This window comes from Brachycentrus maculatus, unplaced genomic scaffold (genome assembly GCF_059751285.1).
Source record: "Brachycentrus maculatus isolate JH-2025_06_01 unplaced genomic scaffold, ASM5975128v1 h1tg000070l, whole genome shotgun sequence".
Taxonomy (NCBI): Eukaryota; Metazoa; Arthropoda; class Insecta; order Trichoptera; family Brachycentridae; genus Brachycentrus; species Brachycentrus maculatus.
The window spans coordinates 863,597-881,305 of NW_028280824.1; the positions used below are offsets into that span (position 1 = coordinate 863,597).

At 35.3% G+C, this 17,709-nt stretch overlaps 2 protein-coding genes across 2 annotated transcripts in view; both read right to left on the bottom strand.

Annotated features, from left to right (window-relative positions):
- LOC148311201 (cysteine dioxygenase type 1) overlaps nt 1-2,496 on the bottom strand; it is a 28,256-nt gene extending 25,760 nt beyond the window's left edge. The window contains exon 1 of the mRNA XM_088257091.1: nt 2,296-2,496. The gene's annotated coding sequence lies outside the window, so the exon portion shown is untranslated. The remainder of the gene's footprint in view (nt 1-2,295) is intronic.
- Nucleotides 2,497-14,299: 11,803 nt separating this feature from the next.
- On the bottom strand, nt 14,300-16,803 carry LOC148311202 (protein arginine N-methyltransferase 9-like). Its single transcript, XM_088257030.1, has one exon. The coding sequence runs from the start codon at nt 16,599-16,601 to the stop codon at nt 14,391-14,393; it is 2,211 nt and encodes a 736-aa protein (XP_088113156.1). The 5' UTR covers nt 16,602-16,803; the 3' UTR covers nt 14,300-14,390.
- Between the last annotated feature and the right edge of the window lie 906 nt (nt 16,804-17,709).

The window sequence follows — 17,709 nt, forward strand, 5'->3', positions numbered from 1 at the left end:
AGCCGAGCGTGCTGACCATTACACTACGGAGGCGGACAGATAGAGCCAAATAGAGCCGCCAACAATTTAGCAATGACACCAACATTAAAATAACTCCATCGTTTCTGTGACGTCATTCATTGCCAACTTACGAAAATAACGTTTTTTCGAAGGCGAATTTTCCAAAAGAAAATTATGAATGAAAATATTAATTATATCGGCTGTTATAAACACTTCACGAGTCTAATACAATCCTTTATAGGTTGAGTATGTTAGATATTCTTCCCGTCTGACAATGATCCATTATCAGAGGAACATATCACTTTTTTAATAAAGACATAGAAAGGAGAGTGAATGCTGGGAACAAAGTGAATGGTGCACTGAAATCAGTTATAGCAAATAAAAACCTATCAGCGGAAGCTAAACTGGCAGTGCACAACGGAGTCCCGGTTCCAACTCTAATGTATGGAAGTGAAACATGGAGTTGGCAAAAGAAGGATGAAAGTAGACTGAATGCAGTCGAAATGCGATCTCTCAGAAGAATGTGCGACAAAACGATGTATGATAAATGTACGAATAGTGAAATAAGGAAGGAATGCAAAGCTGAGATAAGCATTATCGATAAAATTGAGAAAGGTGTGTTGAGATGGTTTGGACATGTAGAACGAATGAGTGAGGAAAGAACGGTAAAACAAATTTATGAGGCGAATGCTAGCGGGAAAAGAAGCAGAGGAAGACCGAGAAAAACATGGCACGATCAGGTATGCCAAGTCGTAACAATCGGCGGATATGTATGAGGAGATGCATGAACGTGGAAGAGGCGAAGAATGTTTGCAAGGACAGAGTGGTGTGGCGCTCTATTCTCTCTGCCTACCCCTGCGGGGAAGCGGCGTGATGGTTAGTTAGTTAGTTATCACTTTTTTATATTAAAAGTGGAGCTTTGTTGCGGTACAATCTCTTACAGTCTCTTTAAGAACTCAGAATAAGCTCGTTTGTAATTATGTGTATAATAAATAAATATTGATTGATAAAAAGCTTCTTTTCATCTCACCAATAGATGTCTCTAGTGAAGTTCTAGTGATTCAAGAACAATGTTTCAAAATTGGTTCATATATCGCTCAATCCTTTTAAGAACGTCATAAATCAAAAAACTTGATTTTTCAGGAGAACGTTTTTAAAGTTTAAAAATGTAACACAATGTATTGAAAATAAATATCAAGCCACTAATTTAACTTTTTACTGGGCAACAAATCGTTTTAGGTAAAACCTGAAGGTTTTTTCTCCATTTGAAAAATATTTAGTTTATTTAAAAATATACTTAAACAATACCTTTTCTTCAAAATGCAAAAACAACACTTTCTGCCCTGTAGCGGGTAAATATTAAGTTAAAAATATGCCGCTTTTGCTGGGATATAGTACATTTTCTGGGCATTCCGAAAACATGCACAACTGAAAATTGACGAATTTTGATTTATGACGTTCTTGAAAGGAGTGAGCGATATATATATAGAAGTTCCAAGAATTTGAGTAGTGTGGTTGTCAATAATGGTTAGAATTGATGAACGTTACACGTGTGTAAAGTGATCACTCAAACCAGATGACGGTCGTCAGCCCCGTAAATGCCCAGACTTCCAAATTCTGCTTCATCTTTGATGAGATGTCAAAAAATAATATGAAAAATACTCCTGTAATTGGAGATAATCCAGATTTGTGAACAAGCGTTTGGACACACTCAAAATGTTGTAAATATTTACCTTTACAAAAATCTACATTGAAAATCCAGTTACAGGGCTTATGACCTGTCATAATCTCGTTAAGGTGATTACTTTACTAACATTCATTATTCTACCCATGATTGACAACCACACTACTCAAATTTTTGGAACTCATACATATGTCATAAATCTCATGACTCCGTATGTTAGCGATTGTTTTTGCCTAGAATTTTCACTCTTGAATCACATGAAATTATAGTAATTTTAAACATAAAGAGTAAATCCACTCACGAGTAGGAATAGGCTATAAAACCTAAAAAGTTGAAGCCTGAGTAGGGACATGATAAGTGGTGTCGCATAAGCCGAAGCTAGATTTCAGAGTCACTCGGACGTTAGGTAATTAACAAAAAAAAAAGAATCTGTATGTTTGATTTCACGGGAGCCATCTATGGTCGGTTTACCACCCGATGACAGGTCATAAGCCATGTTCTTGGTCATCTATGATGAGATGTCAAAATGTAAAAATAACTCCCAAGTGGAAAATAAAAAAATAATTTGTGAACAAGTATTTGGACACACTCAAAATGTTGTTAATATTTACCTTTATAAAAATCCAAATATATAACACGGAAGTCACTGAGTTTTTTTTTTGAACTCGCTCCCAATAACACGCGACTGATAACAGATTTTAAACAAACTTGTTATTTCGCGATACGCCGATAAGTTTACAATAACAATATACGAAAAAAACAGGCCATTAACCGAGTACACGTCCTCTCGCAAACGCTGCCACTGCATGAATGAAATTAGTAGCGAAGTTTCACGACTCGATCGACGTCACAGAACCGGATTTAGGAATTTGCCGACGGCAAAAAAACAAGCGATAAACGGGCCGGATCAGGTATGCAAATCGAATATGTTTTTTTTCTTTTTTTTTACCCGCATTTGGGGTGAACATGTGTTGATACATTGGGACGGTGTTGGGTTTTGGAAAGTCAACATTTGTTTATTTTAAATATGCTTCTTAACTTATGTTTTTCTAATTTATTTCTTTTAAATATGCTTTTTATGCCTATTTATTATACCTGATTATTGTTTTTAAAATTTTCCATTAGTTATGGTTATTTAAAAAAAAATGTAACTTTATTATTTGTGTTCCAGTCTTGTTACCCTTAATCCCATGTCCCAAAATGAGAAATAGAAATTACTCATCGGGAATATTATATATATCGCTCACTCCCTTCAAGAACGTCATAAATCAAAAACCGTCAATTTTCAGTTGTGCATGTTTTCGGAATGCCCAAAAAATGTACTATATCCTAGCAAAAGTGGCATATTTTTAACTTAATATTTACCCGCTACAGGGCAGAAAGTGCTGTTTTTGCATTTTGAAGAAAAGGTATTGTTCAATTATTTTTTTAAACATACTAAATATGACGTTCTTGAAAGAAAGAAAGTTACTGTCCAACAGAGCTTTTTAGGTAAAACCTTTAGGTAAAACCTGAAGGTTTTACCTAAAAAGATCTGTTGCACAGTAAAAAGTTCAATAAGTCAAATAACACCTGAAGGTTTTTATTCCATTTGAAAAATATTTAGTATATTTCAAAACATACTAAAACAATACGTTTTCTTCAAAATGCAAAAACAAAACTTTCTGCCCTGTAGCGGGTAAATATTAAGTTAAAAATATGCCGCTTTTGCTGGGATATAGTACGTTTTCTGGGCATTTCGAAAACATGCCCAACTGAAAATTGACGATTTTTGATATATGATGTTGTTGAAAGGAGAGAGCGATATGTATATAGCGACATATTTTAATGTTTTTTATTTTATTTTTTATATTTTTAATAAAGTTACAAGGGTTTTTTATGTAATTCAAATAATTTTCTAGACATTCCTACTTTAGAATCTTAAAATTAATTACGCCGTTCGTCTCCAATAAACAGACTAAGCTCTTGTGCTTGTAGAGGGACTTACACGTGTTATTTATTGTTTAATTTTTGTGAGTGATTAAATTTATTTTTAATTTTTTTTTTTATAAACCAATATGTATCCGTAATTTGCATTGAGTGACATTTACGACATCCACTCGTAAGTCAGCGATTAGCTGTATTAGTCTGGAATGCATGACGTCGATCGCTGACTAGGTATTGACAGTTATCGATGAAAAAGATTAAAGAAATTCTTCGACTATGCATAGCAGTGCCCTATTTTCGGTATGCTTGAAATATATATACATATACACACACACACATATATATATATATATATATATATATATATATATATATATATATATATATATATATATATATATATATATATATATATATATATATATATATATATATATATATAGGCGTCCGCATCCGTAGTGTAATGGTCAGCATGCTCGCCTGCCGTTCTGGAGGTCCCGGGTTCGATTCCCAGGGGGGTTTAATAAATATGAGTGATTTTTTCACTCTAATATTTATTCAATATTACACTGGACTGGTACCTGAAGTGGAGGGCTGATCACCTTTCCTTCATGTGTAAACGATCGAGATAACACTGCGTTTATATGAAGCAGTGCCCTATGCACCATTGGGGTGTGGTAAGGGTTTAAATATATATATATATATATATATATATATATATATATATATATATATATATATATATATATATATATATATATATAATCATCACTTACAATAATCATCACCATCAATAACGCATTAATAACGATTGATTTTCAAAACAATTCGTCAAATAAACGACAGCTACGTACTACAAAAAATCTGGATATACTTTCAGATAGGTGCAATAAAAATAAATTCTATCTAAACTCACAAAAATGCCAAATTATGAGATTCTATAAAAACAAGAAACCACTACTTTTTATTTATTCGATCGACGATGTACTATCGGTATTAGAAAAAAACATCTAAATTGATGTAATATTTTTTTTAAATTTCTGTTAATATGGAGACTGGCACGCCTCTTTTGCCCGCATTCTTGTTATACTCCGTTAAATTTATACCTTTTTAATGTATTTTCCCCCATATTACCATCAGCTGTCAGCCTAACAATGCTCTCGATTTTATAAATTCTGTAATAGCATGCAGTTGAAGTATTGATTCACGTTATCCAAATTGATCCAATTTCCGTATCAAATTCAATCATCATTTAAATAAGGTTTATATTAAATTAAAATTTTACCAAATACAACTTAACACTCATCTCTCCGCAACTCGTCTCCAGCAACTCGAAGATAATATAGCAAAAATATGAGAAAAAAACTAAGATACTATTACAAAATTAGAAAAAAAATATTTTTCGGAAAGGTAGCAAAAAGTATCTTGTCCGCCTCCGTAGTGTAATGGTGAGCACGCTCGGCTACCGTTCTGGAGGTCCCGGGTTCGATTCCCAAGGGGGCTAAAATAAATACAAGTGATTTTTTCACTGTAATATTTATTCAATATTACCATGGACTGATACCTGAAGCGCAGGGCTGATCACCTTTCCTTCATGTGTAAACGATCAAGATAACACCGCGTTTATATGACACAGTGCCCTATGCACCATTGGGGTGCGGATAAGGGTTTTATTTATTATTATTATTATTAGCAAATAAGTATGCTTATGTATGTTTACAAATATGTGAAGAAACATGTGAACACGAAGAAACCTGTCGGTGCACCCTTGGATTTTGTAAACGATAAAATGTATGACTATTTTCATTAATTGATTCGGCAGTCACTTTGTGGTAAAATTTATCAATTTTTAATTAATTTTTTACTTTACTGATATTTAGAAAGTAAAACTCAAATTCAAAACGGTTATTACACAAAGCGAATGATAAGGAGAGTGTTATATTACCATACCACAAAGTTAACAATGCTTTTAATATACAAAAAAAAATCTTATGAAGCAGTTTTTTTTAAACCCTGATCTGCACCCCAATGGTGCATAGGGCACTGCGTTATATTAACGAAGTATTATCTTGATCGTTTTACACATGAAGGAAAGATGATCAGCCCTCCGCTGCCTGCAGCAGTGGTACCTGTACCAGTCCAGGGTAATAATTGAATAAATATTAGATTGAAAAAATCACTTATATTTATTTTAGCCCCCTTGGGAATCGAAACCGGAACCTCCAGAACGGTAGCCGTGCGTGCTGACCATTACACTACGTAGGCGGACAAAAAAGTAGTTACTATGCATAATTAAATACATTTTTTTATCATCTCGACATTACGAATATAAAAGCGTAAAGACGTTGACCTTTGAGACATACAACTGATTAAAATGTGTTTTTTTTTATTGTTTTCTTCAGAATATTGTAACATATTTTTATAAATAATTTATTTTGTACTGTTTCGATGGTGACGCGATTGAATTTTGTTTGGTGTGCGTGTTCACATTTAATGTAAATTTCAATATGTGATAAGGTTGGCAAGTGTTTATTTTTTTATTATTATTTTATTACTTAAAAAAAGCGTGCCGTCTTTTATTACGAGGATACTCGCAAACATACATACTATTTAGTAAGCGACCGGTCGTATTTTCCTTTAAAATTTGATTTATTTTTTTAACATATCGCTCACTCCTTTCAAGAACGTCCTAAATCAAAAAACTTTATTTTTCAGGAGAAGGTTTTTAAAGTTTAAAAATATAATACAATGTATTAAAAATAAATATCAAGCCACTTATTGAACTTTTTACTGTGCAACAGATCTTTTTAGGTAAAACCTGAAGGTTTTTTCTCCATTTGAAAAATATTTAGTTTATTTAAGAAAATAATTAAACAATACCTTTTCTTAAAAATGCAGAAAAAACATTTTTTGCTTTGTAGCGGGTAAATATTAAGTTAAAAATATGCCTTTTTTGCTGGGATATAGTGCATTTTCTGGGCATTCCGAAAACATGCACAACTGAGAATTGCCGATTTTTGATTTATGACGTTCTTGAAAGGAGTGAGCGATATGTATTGAAAAAATATTTTTATTATTTTTTTTAACTCCTTACCTTTCAATAACTTTCTTCTTTTCAAAACCATATAATTATTTAAAAGAAAAACTTATTTTTTCAATAGAAAAACAATGTTTTAAGCAAAAAATTCAAAGTTTAAATAAAATTAAGTTGCGGGCTATCGGTGCGATGTCTAGATACAAAAAAAAAATCTATACAATATTTTAAGTGTGTCCAAATACTTGTTCACAAATCTGGGTTTCTCCACTCATTATTTCACATTTTTTACATCTCTACAAATATGAAGAATATCGAAGTCTGGATATTTACAATCTACAGGATTTACGATCTGTCAAAGGCAGGTTAAAGTGATCACTTTACATTTTACAACAACAAAAAAATATTTACACACACACACACGCACACGTGTACGCGTATACACACACGCACACACACACACACACACGCACGCACGCACGCACGCACGCACGCACGCACGCACGCACGCACGCACGCACGCACGCACGCACGCACGCACGCACGCACGCACGCACGCACGCACGCACGCACGCACGCACGCACGCACGCACGCACGCACGCACGCACGCACGCACGCACGCACGCACGCACGCACGCACGCACGCACGCACGCACGCACGCACGCACGCACGCACGCACGCACGCACGCACACACACACACAAACACGCACGCACGCACGCACGCACGCACGCACGCACGCACGCACGCACGCACGCACGCACGCACGCACGCACGCACGCACGCACGCACGCACGCACGCACGCACGCACGCACGCACGCACGCACGCACGCACGCACGCACGCACGCACGCACGCACGCACGCACGCACGCACGCACGCACGCACGCACACACACACACACACACACACACACACACACACACACACACACACACACACACACACATACATAAATATATAGGTATAAAATTCTTATATTGTACTAAGCATTTAAAATCCCTTTACAGGGCTTATGACCTCTCACAAGCTCGTAAGGTATTCCTACCCGCAAAGCTTCTATTTTAGATGCTTGTCTGCAGGTAGGATAGTAAGGATAGGGAAGGTAAATGTGAAAAGTACATCACAAACACCCAGACCAATTGAAAATAAATCTTTCTTGATTTCATTTTTGCAATTGGTGGGAATCGAACCCACGACGCCAGTTTCGCAGTCGAGCGTCTACCCAACTACGCCACAGGGCCTGTCTAATTGATTACTAGCATTCATCATTCTACCCATGATTGATAACCAAATTTCTCAACATTTTGTAACTCTGACAGGTCTTAAGCCATGTATATCACCAAAATTCCATATTCTTGTTCATCATGAAAATATCATGAGATTGATCACGTTTGTATGAGTTCGAAAAATTTGAGTAGTATGAGCAGTGTATAAAGTGATCACTAAAACCAGCCTAGACAGGTCATAAGCCCTGTAAATAACCAGACTTCCACATTCTTTATCATCCATGCTGAGATGTCAAAATGTAATAATAACTTTCAAGTGGGAAAAAAAGCAGATTTGTTAACAAGGATTTGGACACCCCCAAAAATGTTGTGAAAATCCAATTACAACGTCATAGAATAAAATCTAAGTCATTAAAACGTTCCGAATGTTTACTCAATCGTTACTAATATAGGCAGCATTCTCCTTACAAAAAATGTGCTTACATAAAATTTCAACAAGTACCGTAGAACGGGGCTACTTGAACTTTGATGTGTTACTTGAGCCCAGTACAAAAAAAATTATTTAATAGGGGGTTGAATTAATTCTCGCCGTTTTTTGTAGTATTTTGAATTGAAAATATTTTTTTTATTTAAATTTAGAATTTATTCAAAGTATTGCCATTCTTTCTCGACAACTTTGGCCCATCTTTCAGGAAGAAGTCGTATTCCCCTATAAACGAAAACCTTGTCTTTTGAGGCAATCTAATTTTCAACCCATAACTCAACTTCTCGATAACTTTTGAAAATTTCTCCCGATAATCCATGCTGCATGGACCGAAACAGATGATAATCGGATGGTGCGACGTCAGGGGAGTAGGGCGGGTGTGACACAACCTCCCAGCCAAAGGAGTTTATCTGTTCTTTTACCACTTTGGCAACATACGGGCGCGCGTTATCGTGCAGAATGAGAATCGACTCGTCCCTGGCTGCGTATTCTGGACGTTTTTCTTCAATTGCTGTTTTCAGTTTGATCATTTGCTGCTTGTAAACCTCTGCTGTGACTGTTTGGCCTGCTTTGAGAAGCTCGAAAAAAATTACTCCCTGCTGATCCCACCAAATGCAAAGCATCGTTTTTGAGGCGTGAATGTTGCGTTTTGCAATGCTGGCTTCAGCAGGGAGTGGCTGACCTGGCTGCCAGATGACGAAGAAGATCCACTTCTCATCGCTGGTGATGACGCGATGCAAAAAACCTTTTCTGTGATGCCGTTGCAAGAGTGAATCACACATGCAAAGTCGACTTTCCATATCTCTCTCCTTCAGAGCATACGGGACCCAGTTTCCCTGCCGATGAACAAGGCCCATAGCCTTAATTTTGAGGCGGCTTGAGGCGGTTGAAAGTGCCACGTGGGTGTTCGAGGTAGCGGGGGACAGGAAAACAAAAAAACGAAAGGAATATATTTAAATCACAGAGAAATATTAAATTTTTATAAACGGCGAGAACTAATTCAACCCCCTAATATATCTGTATTTGGTCTACAATAATGAACGTATCGACATGATTCATTATTTCCCTGACAGGTGACACTTATTGTCACGATACGTTCATTATTGAAGACCAAATACAGATTTAAATCTCTTTTTTGTACTGGGCTCAAGTAACACATCAAAGTTCAAGTAGCCTATTCTACGGTACATATATACAGTAAAACCTCGATATAACGGACCTCTATTTAACGAAATTCGGATTTAACGGACAAAAAATCAGGCCAAATGCAAAAAAAATAATTAAAAACGTCCTGCTAATATTATACATGCTTAAATTCAAGTGTCGCCGTATGTAAACAATTTTTAGTGCCCATAAAGTTATCATATTTTCGTCCGCCTCTGTAGTGTAATGGTCAGCATGCTCGGCTACCGTTCTGGAGGTCCCGGGTTCGATTCCCAGGGGGAGGTCAAATAAATATAAGTGTTTTTTTCAGGGGGAGGTCAAATAAATATAAGTGTTTTTTTCTTATATTTATATAATACTACCCTGGACTGGTACCTGAAGCGGAGGCCTGATAACATTTCCTTCATGTGTTAACGATCAAGATAACACTGCGTTTATATGATGCAGTGCCCTATGCACCACTAGGGTGCGGATAAGGGTTTGATATATAATGGAAAAATATTGATTAATTTTTTTTAACACTGTTATGATCAAGATAAAACTGCGTTTATATGATGCAGTGCACTATGCACCAAGCAGTGTTCTATGCACCACCTCTAGTACCATACCTCAACCGCTCCTGATCTTCACATATTTTTCAATCATCATTAGTTTACAAAAGTTTCAAAACTTAAAACTTGCGGATAAGGGTTTGGAGAAGAAGATAGTATATAAAACTACATTCAAAAGTTGGTTATTCTTAAATCGGCAGTCATGAAGCTGTATTTTTAAGTGGTATTACACAAAGTGAACTATGAATGACAAGTAGTATTATACCTTCAAAAGGTCGTAAGTGTTTTTTTCACTCTAATATTTGTTCAATACTACCCTGGGCTGGTACCTGAAGCAGAGGGCTGATCACCTTTCCTTCATGTGTTAACGATCAAGATGACACTGCGTTTATATGATGCAGTGCCCTCTATGCACCATTGGGGTGCAGATAAGTGTTAAACAAAAACAATTGTAAGATCACATCTGGACCATCTAAAAACATTTACTGACTATTTGTAAGATAAAGAAGTACAACTATATATATTGTAATACATTTTCCTAATTTTAGAGAGTAGATTTTAAAAACAAAACAGCAAACTTCAAAAGTGCAAACAAAACTTGATTTGTTCAATTTTTTTTTTACTATATCGCGCACTCCTTTCAAGAACGTCATAAATCAAAAATTGTCAATTTTCAGTTGTGCATGTTTTCGTAACGCCCAGAAAATCTACTGTATCCCAGCAAAAGAGGCATATTTTAAACTTAATATTTACCCTCTACAGGGCAGAAAGTGCTGTTTTTGCATTTTGAAGAAAAGGTATTGTTTAATTTTTTTTTTTTAATATACTAAATATTTTTCAAATGGAGAAAAAACCTTCAGGATTTACCTAAAAAGATCTGTTTCAAAGTAAAAAGTTCAATAAGTGGCTTGATATTTATTTTTAATACATTGTACTGTATTATATTTTTAAACTTTAAAAATGTTCTCCTGAAAAATCAAGATTTTTGATTTATGACGTTCTTGAAAGGAGTGAGCGATATGTATAACGGCCCTTTAGGCATGGCCTGTGTCAAGCCGAAATACTTACATGTTAAAACATTTTTTAAAATTTATTTATTATTATTTTTTTAATTATTAGATTATATACATTACATTCAATAGATACAGTAAAAATTTACAGTATAAAGGTTTTACAATAAAATAATTACACCTGGACTTTAATTAATTCACTTTCTACCTTGTCCCTTCCAACGAGAAGCAACCATCGACGTACACTGTTCTTAACTCTATCCACGCGGCTCGCATAGCCGTTTGTGTTTTTACAAAACATTCCCCACACGCGGCTGACATAACCGTATGTGTTTTCACTTAGGTCCAAGTTTCGAACCTCAGTTCAACTTGGAGGGATTTTTTCATGGCGTGGAACTTTGGATAAAATAATACGTCAATCCTTGGCCTTATGACATCTGTTGAAATATCTGACTAATAATTTGTAACATCGCAAGGATAAATAAAATAACAGATCCCTGATTTTTCTTGCGGTCGGTAATTAGTCCGCGCCATAATCATGCCCCATATCTGTCTCACTCTCGACGCTACGCATCGCCAGTGGGTAAGAGTGACACACGATGCGTGCTTTGATTTATTTATGTTACGATCTTATTTGTTTATATTACGATATATTTCAAGAATAATGTGACACAAGTGTATTATAGAGTACCAAAAAGGCACAATGAATCCCATTGAACGTTTTTGTTTAGGAAAATAAATCGTTTCTTAACTAAATACATGATAAAAGCAATCATTTTAAAAACGGCTAAATACTGCCGCGTACGGTCGTCTCTCAGGAACAAAGTTGACGCAGTTAAAAGGTTAAAAACATGATCAGTGTCTATAACTCTACAACATATACTATTAGAAGTGTTAATTACTTGGAGGAGGTGTTTATAATACCCCTATTTACGTTACATATATAATACATAATTTTTACCTGTTTTCAACCCCTACATTCATATAGGTACATCTAAAAATTTACCTGTATCTTTACCATTATTTTTGTTGACGTTGAGAAAAACGAGAGAAAAAGACTATTCTAGAAATTTTCCCAAGCGATGAAACGAAGATATTCTGCGTTTAACAAATTAACATTAAGAAATATCGCTGTTATAATAAAATCAAAATAATCCTCGATGCATTATACGTAGGAATCAATTATCAACATTTGACAATAATACCGTGAAGTTTAAAGAATTTTGCAACAATATTTTCAACATGAAATTTTTGTGGTGTATTATTACAAAAATCGTTTAGCTTACCTTTAATGGATCGAAGCACTTGTTTCTCGAACATATTTAATTTTCAGTGAAGACTTTCTTATAACGTTAACTATAAAAAGACGATTTCTTTAAATTTTGACAGGTACAGTTGACAGCACGTTGACAGAGCAGCTGACTATAGACAACACAATACTCCATAGACATCAATACAGTTGAAAAGTGTGACGTATAAAATGAAAATGTCAAATGAAAAATAAAAATAAAATATGTCTTACATTGCTCTACCAAGAAAAAATACCATCTTTCATAAAAAATACAAAATAATCATATATCATTGATACACAAAAAAATTAAACAGTGCCATCGCCGACGCTAACTATTTTTAGATAAAAATGCAACAAAAAATCTTGTAACATATTCGAGTATGATGTTGTTATGATTATAAATGTTTGTCACTGATTTCTACCGTATTAAAAAGTAAATCTCAATCAAGCTACCACAAGGAAGATTGAAGCATTAAAAATTGAGTGCTATGTAAGAATGCTCAAAAATATCACGAGTTGAGGGAGTTTAAAATGAATAAGTTTTAAAACGCATGGGAAGAGAAAGGGAGAAATTTTAGACACTGCAATAACAAAAAAGGTGCAGTACTTGACCATTTTGTGAGGGGAGAGAAATACAAAATATTATGTAATTAAAATTTAACTTTGTTTTAACAGTTACAGTGTTTTTAAAACAAAGTTACATTTTAATTATAAAATGGAAAATCACAAAGTAATTGCTTCAAATATAAATTATATCAAAATATTATGTATTATATTACAAGGCAAAGTGGAAGGTTAACGCAAGATAGGAAGATGTATAAACCTTGTTTATAAAGTTGTGGAAGGTTCCGGCTGTAGCACTAAATTGTTGTTGAGAGTGGCTCCAGATAAAGTAAATACAGCCATAGTGATTTCTAACTTTCTGCGTGGAAGTTGTAAAACGAATTGTACTTGAGATGTGTTTTCAAAGTATATTAGTATTACGGGGCTCGGGTATCGGTAATAATAACTCATAATTAGGATGCAATCGGTTTATTCAACAGGCCGCTATGACAGTACAAGGACAAGTGTGTGCAGTCTTCTTTGCATCAATCTCATAAGGGTTATAACATAAACATTCCCCGCGCACACTTCTGCTGCCTTGCCCCTAGCGGGTGCTTGGGGTCATAGTTCAAGTTGTAAAATTATTGCGCCGTAACAATAATATGTAATATATTACAAGGCAAAGTGGAAGATTAATGCAGGATAGGAAAAAAATGTATGAACCTCGCTTAAAAAGTGGAAGGTTCAGCGTAGCACTAAATTGCTGTTGAAAGTGGCTTCAGATAAAGTTAATATAGCCATGGTGATTTCTAATCTTCTACATGGAGTCATAATTCTATTTTTTCTTCTTATAACCCTCATCCACACCCAATAATGCATAAGGCATCGCATAAATTTGATGAAATGATAAGTTGATCATTAATTATATGAAGGCAAGAAGATTAGTCTTACGCTTCAGGTACCAGTCCAGAGTAATAAATATTTGAGTGAAAAACACTACATTTATTTTAATGCCTTCATAGTGTAGTGATTACAGCGCTTGGCTACCGTGCTGGAGGTTAAAATAATTTCATTGAAACCCTTATCCGCACCCCAAAGGTGCATAGGGCACTGCGTCATATAAAAGCAGTGTTATCTTGATCGTTAATAAACGAAGGAAAGGTGATCAGCCCTCCGCTTCCGGTACCAGTCCAAGGTAATATTGAATAAATATAAGAGTGAAAAAAACACTTATATTTATTTGACCCCCCCTGGGAATCAAACCCGGGACCTCCAGTACGGTAGTCGAGCGTGCTGACCATTACACTACAAAGGCGGACAAATAATACTAAGAATAATATCAAATAATTCAAATAAAAAATGGATATAAATAAGAACACAAGTAACAATAATAATATCTAATTTATTGTATATAATCATTAATAATTTAATGAAAATATAGAAAGACTTGGGAGAGATGATGCCAGATATTCGTTATTCTTCCAAACTAACAGCGACTCGAAGATGTCCTTTGTTATTATGACATATGAATAGTTTTCCCTTTTGTCCCTTGATTCCTCCGAGGTCCTTTTCAAGAATATGAACCGAACACGTCGAAAAAGATCCTTCAACTCTGGTGGAGTAATAATCTCCATTCTCCATCATCTGCACTTGGAACCAACATATCACGGCGTTCACCTCCCCGTCCCTCAGCAATTCAAAATCCCGGACAGTGTATCCGCTTTTATCCACGCAGTGTCCGAATAACTCCAAGTCTTCAGACATTTCAATATGAGGAAGGGATACAATATCGCTTATAAAATTCAATACGACTGTATAATGGTTCATAAATTCGGCAATCTTGTAACCCATGACGTTTTTATTGTCCACCCGATTTATTCTTTCCAATTCATCGGAATAAACAAGCTTCGCCATCAGTTTGATGTCATGCGGCATCATTAATCCATTCTTTTCTAGTATATTTTTACAAAAAGAACTTGATTGCAAAAGTCGCTTTATATACAATTCACCATATTCCTCATTGATAAAATTATCAATTATCAAATGGTATTTTTTGGCATCTTTTTTTACGGCATCATATCGGGTAAAGTTTACTCTGTCGGCGTTGATTTTGTTCAATTCGCAGAGCCGCAAAATGAGGCTTTGTTCTTTGTTTGTGGGAGCTAGGCAAGTGAGGTTCTGCATTCCGCGTGCCAGAAGAAGTAATCCCGTCAACGGGAAAGGCGAGAGATCTAGGATATGCACGTCGTTGAAGGAATACGCCTGTGCGAGATGCACGCACGCGGAACTTGCCGCCGAGTCTGAAGAGTTAACTAATACAGTGTCATTTAAGATTCTAACGATACTCTGCGATACCGGAAAATAATCAACACAATTTAAATCATCTTTCAACAGCTGTAATTTTCCAGTATCGCAACTTAATTTAATGACAATGTCTTCGCTATTTTTAACGATAATCGGAGTGTTTAAATAGAATATCGCATGCTCCCACGCCTTTGCGCGATACTTGTCTCGCGGATCATTCGTTATCATAATATCATCTGTTAAATTCAAATCAAACCACATTACATAAGCGTGAATCTCCGCATTACAATTCGTCGTTAATTTAACATCGTCGATACATTTTTTCCCAGAAAGTAAGTCCTCCAAGCTTTCTGAATCGTAAAAGTCCACATTTAAAAACTTCTTAACATCCGTGACGTAAGATAAATCAGAGAATAGCGTCAAATCTTCGGTATCGTACGGTTCTTGCAAATTATCTGCGAAAACTTTCACACCGTAAAATTTAATAGTATCTTTCAAATTGTTGTCTAGGAACATGTGTTTTTTCGCCAGCGCGTTGCTGCTGACTCCGCAGATGTACAGATTCCCGGATTTAGGGATGATTTTGTCCGTCGGGAGGTTGAGCATTAGTTTCTTCCGGGCGTGGATCATGGTTTGAAGGATGCCCTCGCCGAAAAAACCGGCGTCAAATGTTTCAGTCACTAAAGCGGTAACTTTTCCGTTGATATCGTCCGCGTTTAACGACGTTGAGAGGTTATTGACTAGGGTGGCATTGTCTAAATTGTTTAGATTGTTTTCATTAAATACGGCAATGGCTAGATTGTGTAAAGCGATGTTGGATTCTATCGCTACTAATCGTTTGGGATTGGCTTCAGCCGCGAACAAAGTCAGGATTCCACTCCCGGAACCTATATCGACTAGAGAATCATCTTGGCTTATCATCTCAAGTATCGCATTTCTGTACGCTTCATTTCGTACTCTATCGTTCAACATGCGGTAATGCCATCGCGATACGAGCAAATTCTTCAAGTCGTCTAGCTCCCTTTGCCAGAGCGGAATCTCAGGCGATATTAACGTCGCTTCTCTGTAAAAACTAAACGCGGGGTACGGAAGATTTATCGACAACAAGCGTTTGGCAAAATAGCGCTTCAGATCTGCACATTGCGGGTACAATTCCAGGGCATGTTCGTAGCACTTATGAAAGTCTTTAACGCGCCCATTCTGGAGCAAATTCTCAGCCACACTTTCGGTCAATTGAATAAAACTCTCGAGCATTTTTGGTTTCCATTCTGGACATAGTGTCAGCGCTACCAAATAATGCGCAAATGCCCTGTTTTTATTGGTAGGCATATAGTGCATCGCCTTGGTATACGAAAATTTCGCCAATTCCTTCGAGTCCATTTAAAATGTTAATTTTCCACCAATGAAGACTAATGATATATCCCGTAACTTTGCGAGAAGGAATTTTCACATTTTGGAGAAGAATATTAACACCAGAACCGCACCGATCAATCTGAGTAATGTCAAAAACATAATTGAAAAAATACTTAAAAGCGAAATCAAAGTTAAAGAACTTGACAGCTGTTTGTCATTTCGAATTTTAATTTATAAAAAAAAATCGTAATAAGCGCGAAATCATTTTATTATTACTTTGAAACACAATTTTAACAGTTCTTACTTGACATTGTTAGTGCTCACACGCACACGTTAGTTTTCATAATCTGATCTCAGAATTTTTCGTTTATTTGGAATAAAGTTTTGATACTGTACTCTATATTAGTATCTTATAAAGTTTTTTTCATACTCCCTGTCTAGTATTTTTTTTTACAAATAATCGATAATAAGCACAACGCTAAAGTTCAATAAGATAAACAGAAACAAAATAAATAAATCTTGGAAATTTGTAAAAAACTTTAATTGAATCTATACTGTCTACCAATCTACACTACATATCTCGAATTAAATAAATAAGAAATTTTTAGGTTAGTAGGGTAAAACAGTGGCAGAATTTATAGTTGATGTTGTTACTTTTTTAATGAATAGTTGACGTTTTTAAAAAATGTTTTGTAGCTTAAATAAAACCACAGACAAAAGTTCATTTACATTTTTAAAATAAAAGGCAGGATTTCGAAGACTTGCATGATATATACGTATATGCCTGAGTATTCAAAATCCAATATTCTTCCTAAACGATAATACTCCATGCTTAATTTGAAATGGATGAACTCCAACGCAGGAAACGCCATCGCAGGCATAGTTATTATAATCACTAAAAATAAAAAAAATATATTAAGAAACACCTGTCGCACGCACAATTTTCATGCGTATGGGTCCTAACATACATATTGTACCATGGAGCTGACAGTATAATGGCAACACCATTGTACAAGAAGCTCGAAGCATGAATTGATTATATTTGTATGGGAAAATAGGCTGTAAATCATTAGTTTTATAACATCTAAAAAAAAATGTCGCTTACATTTTATTTCTGTAATCATATATATGTTTC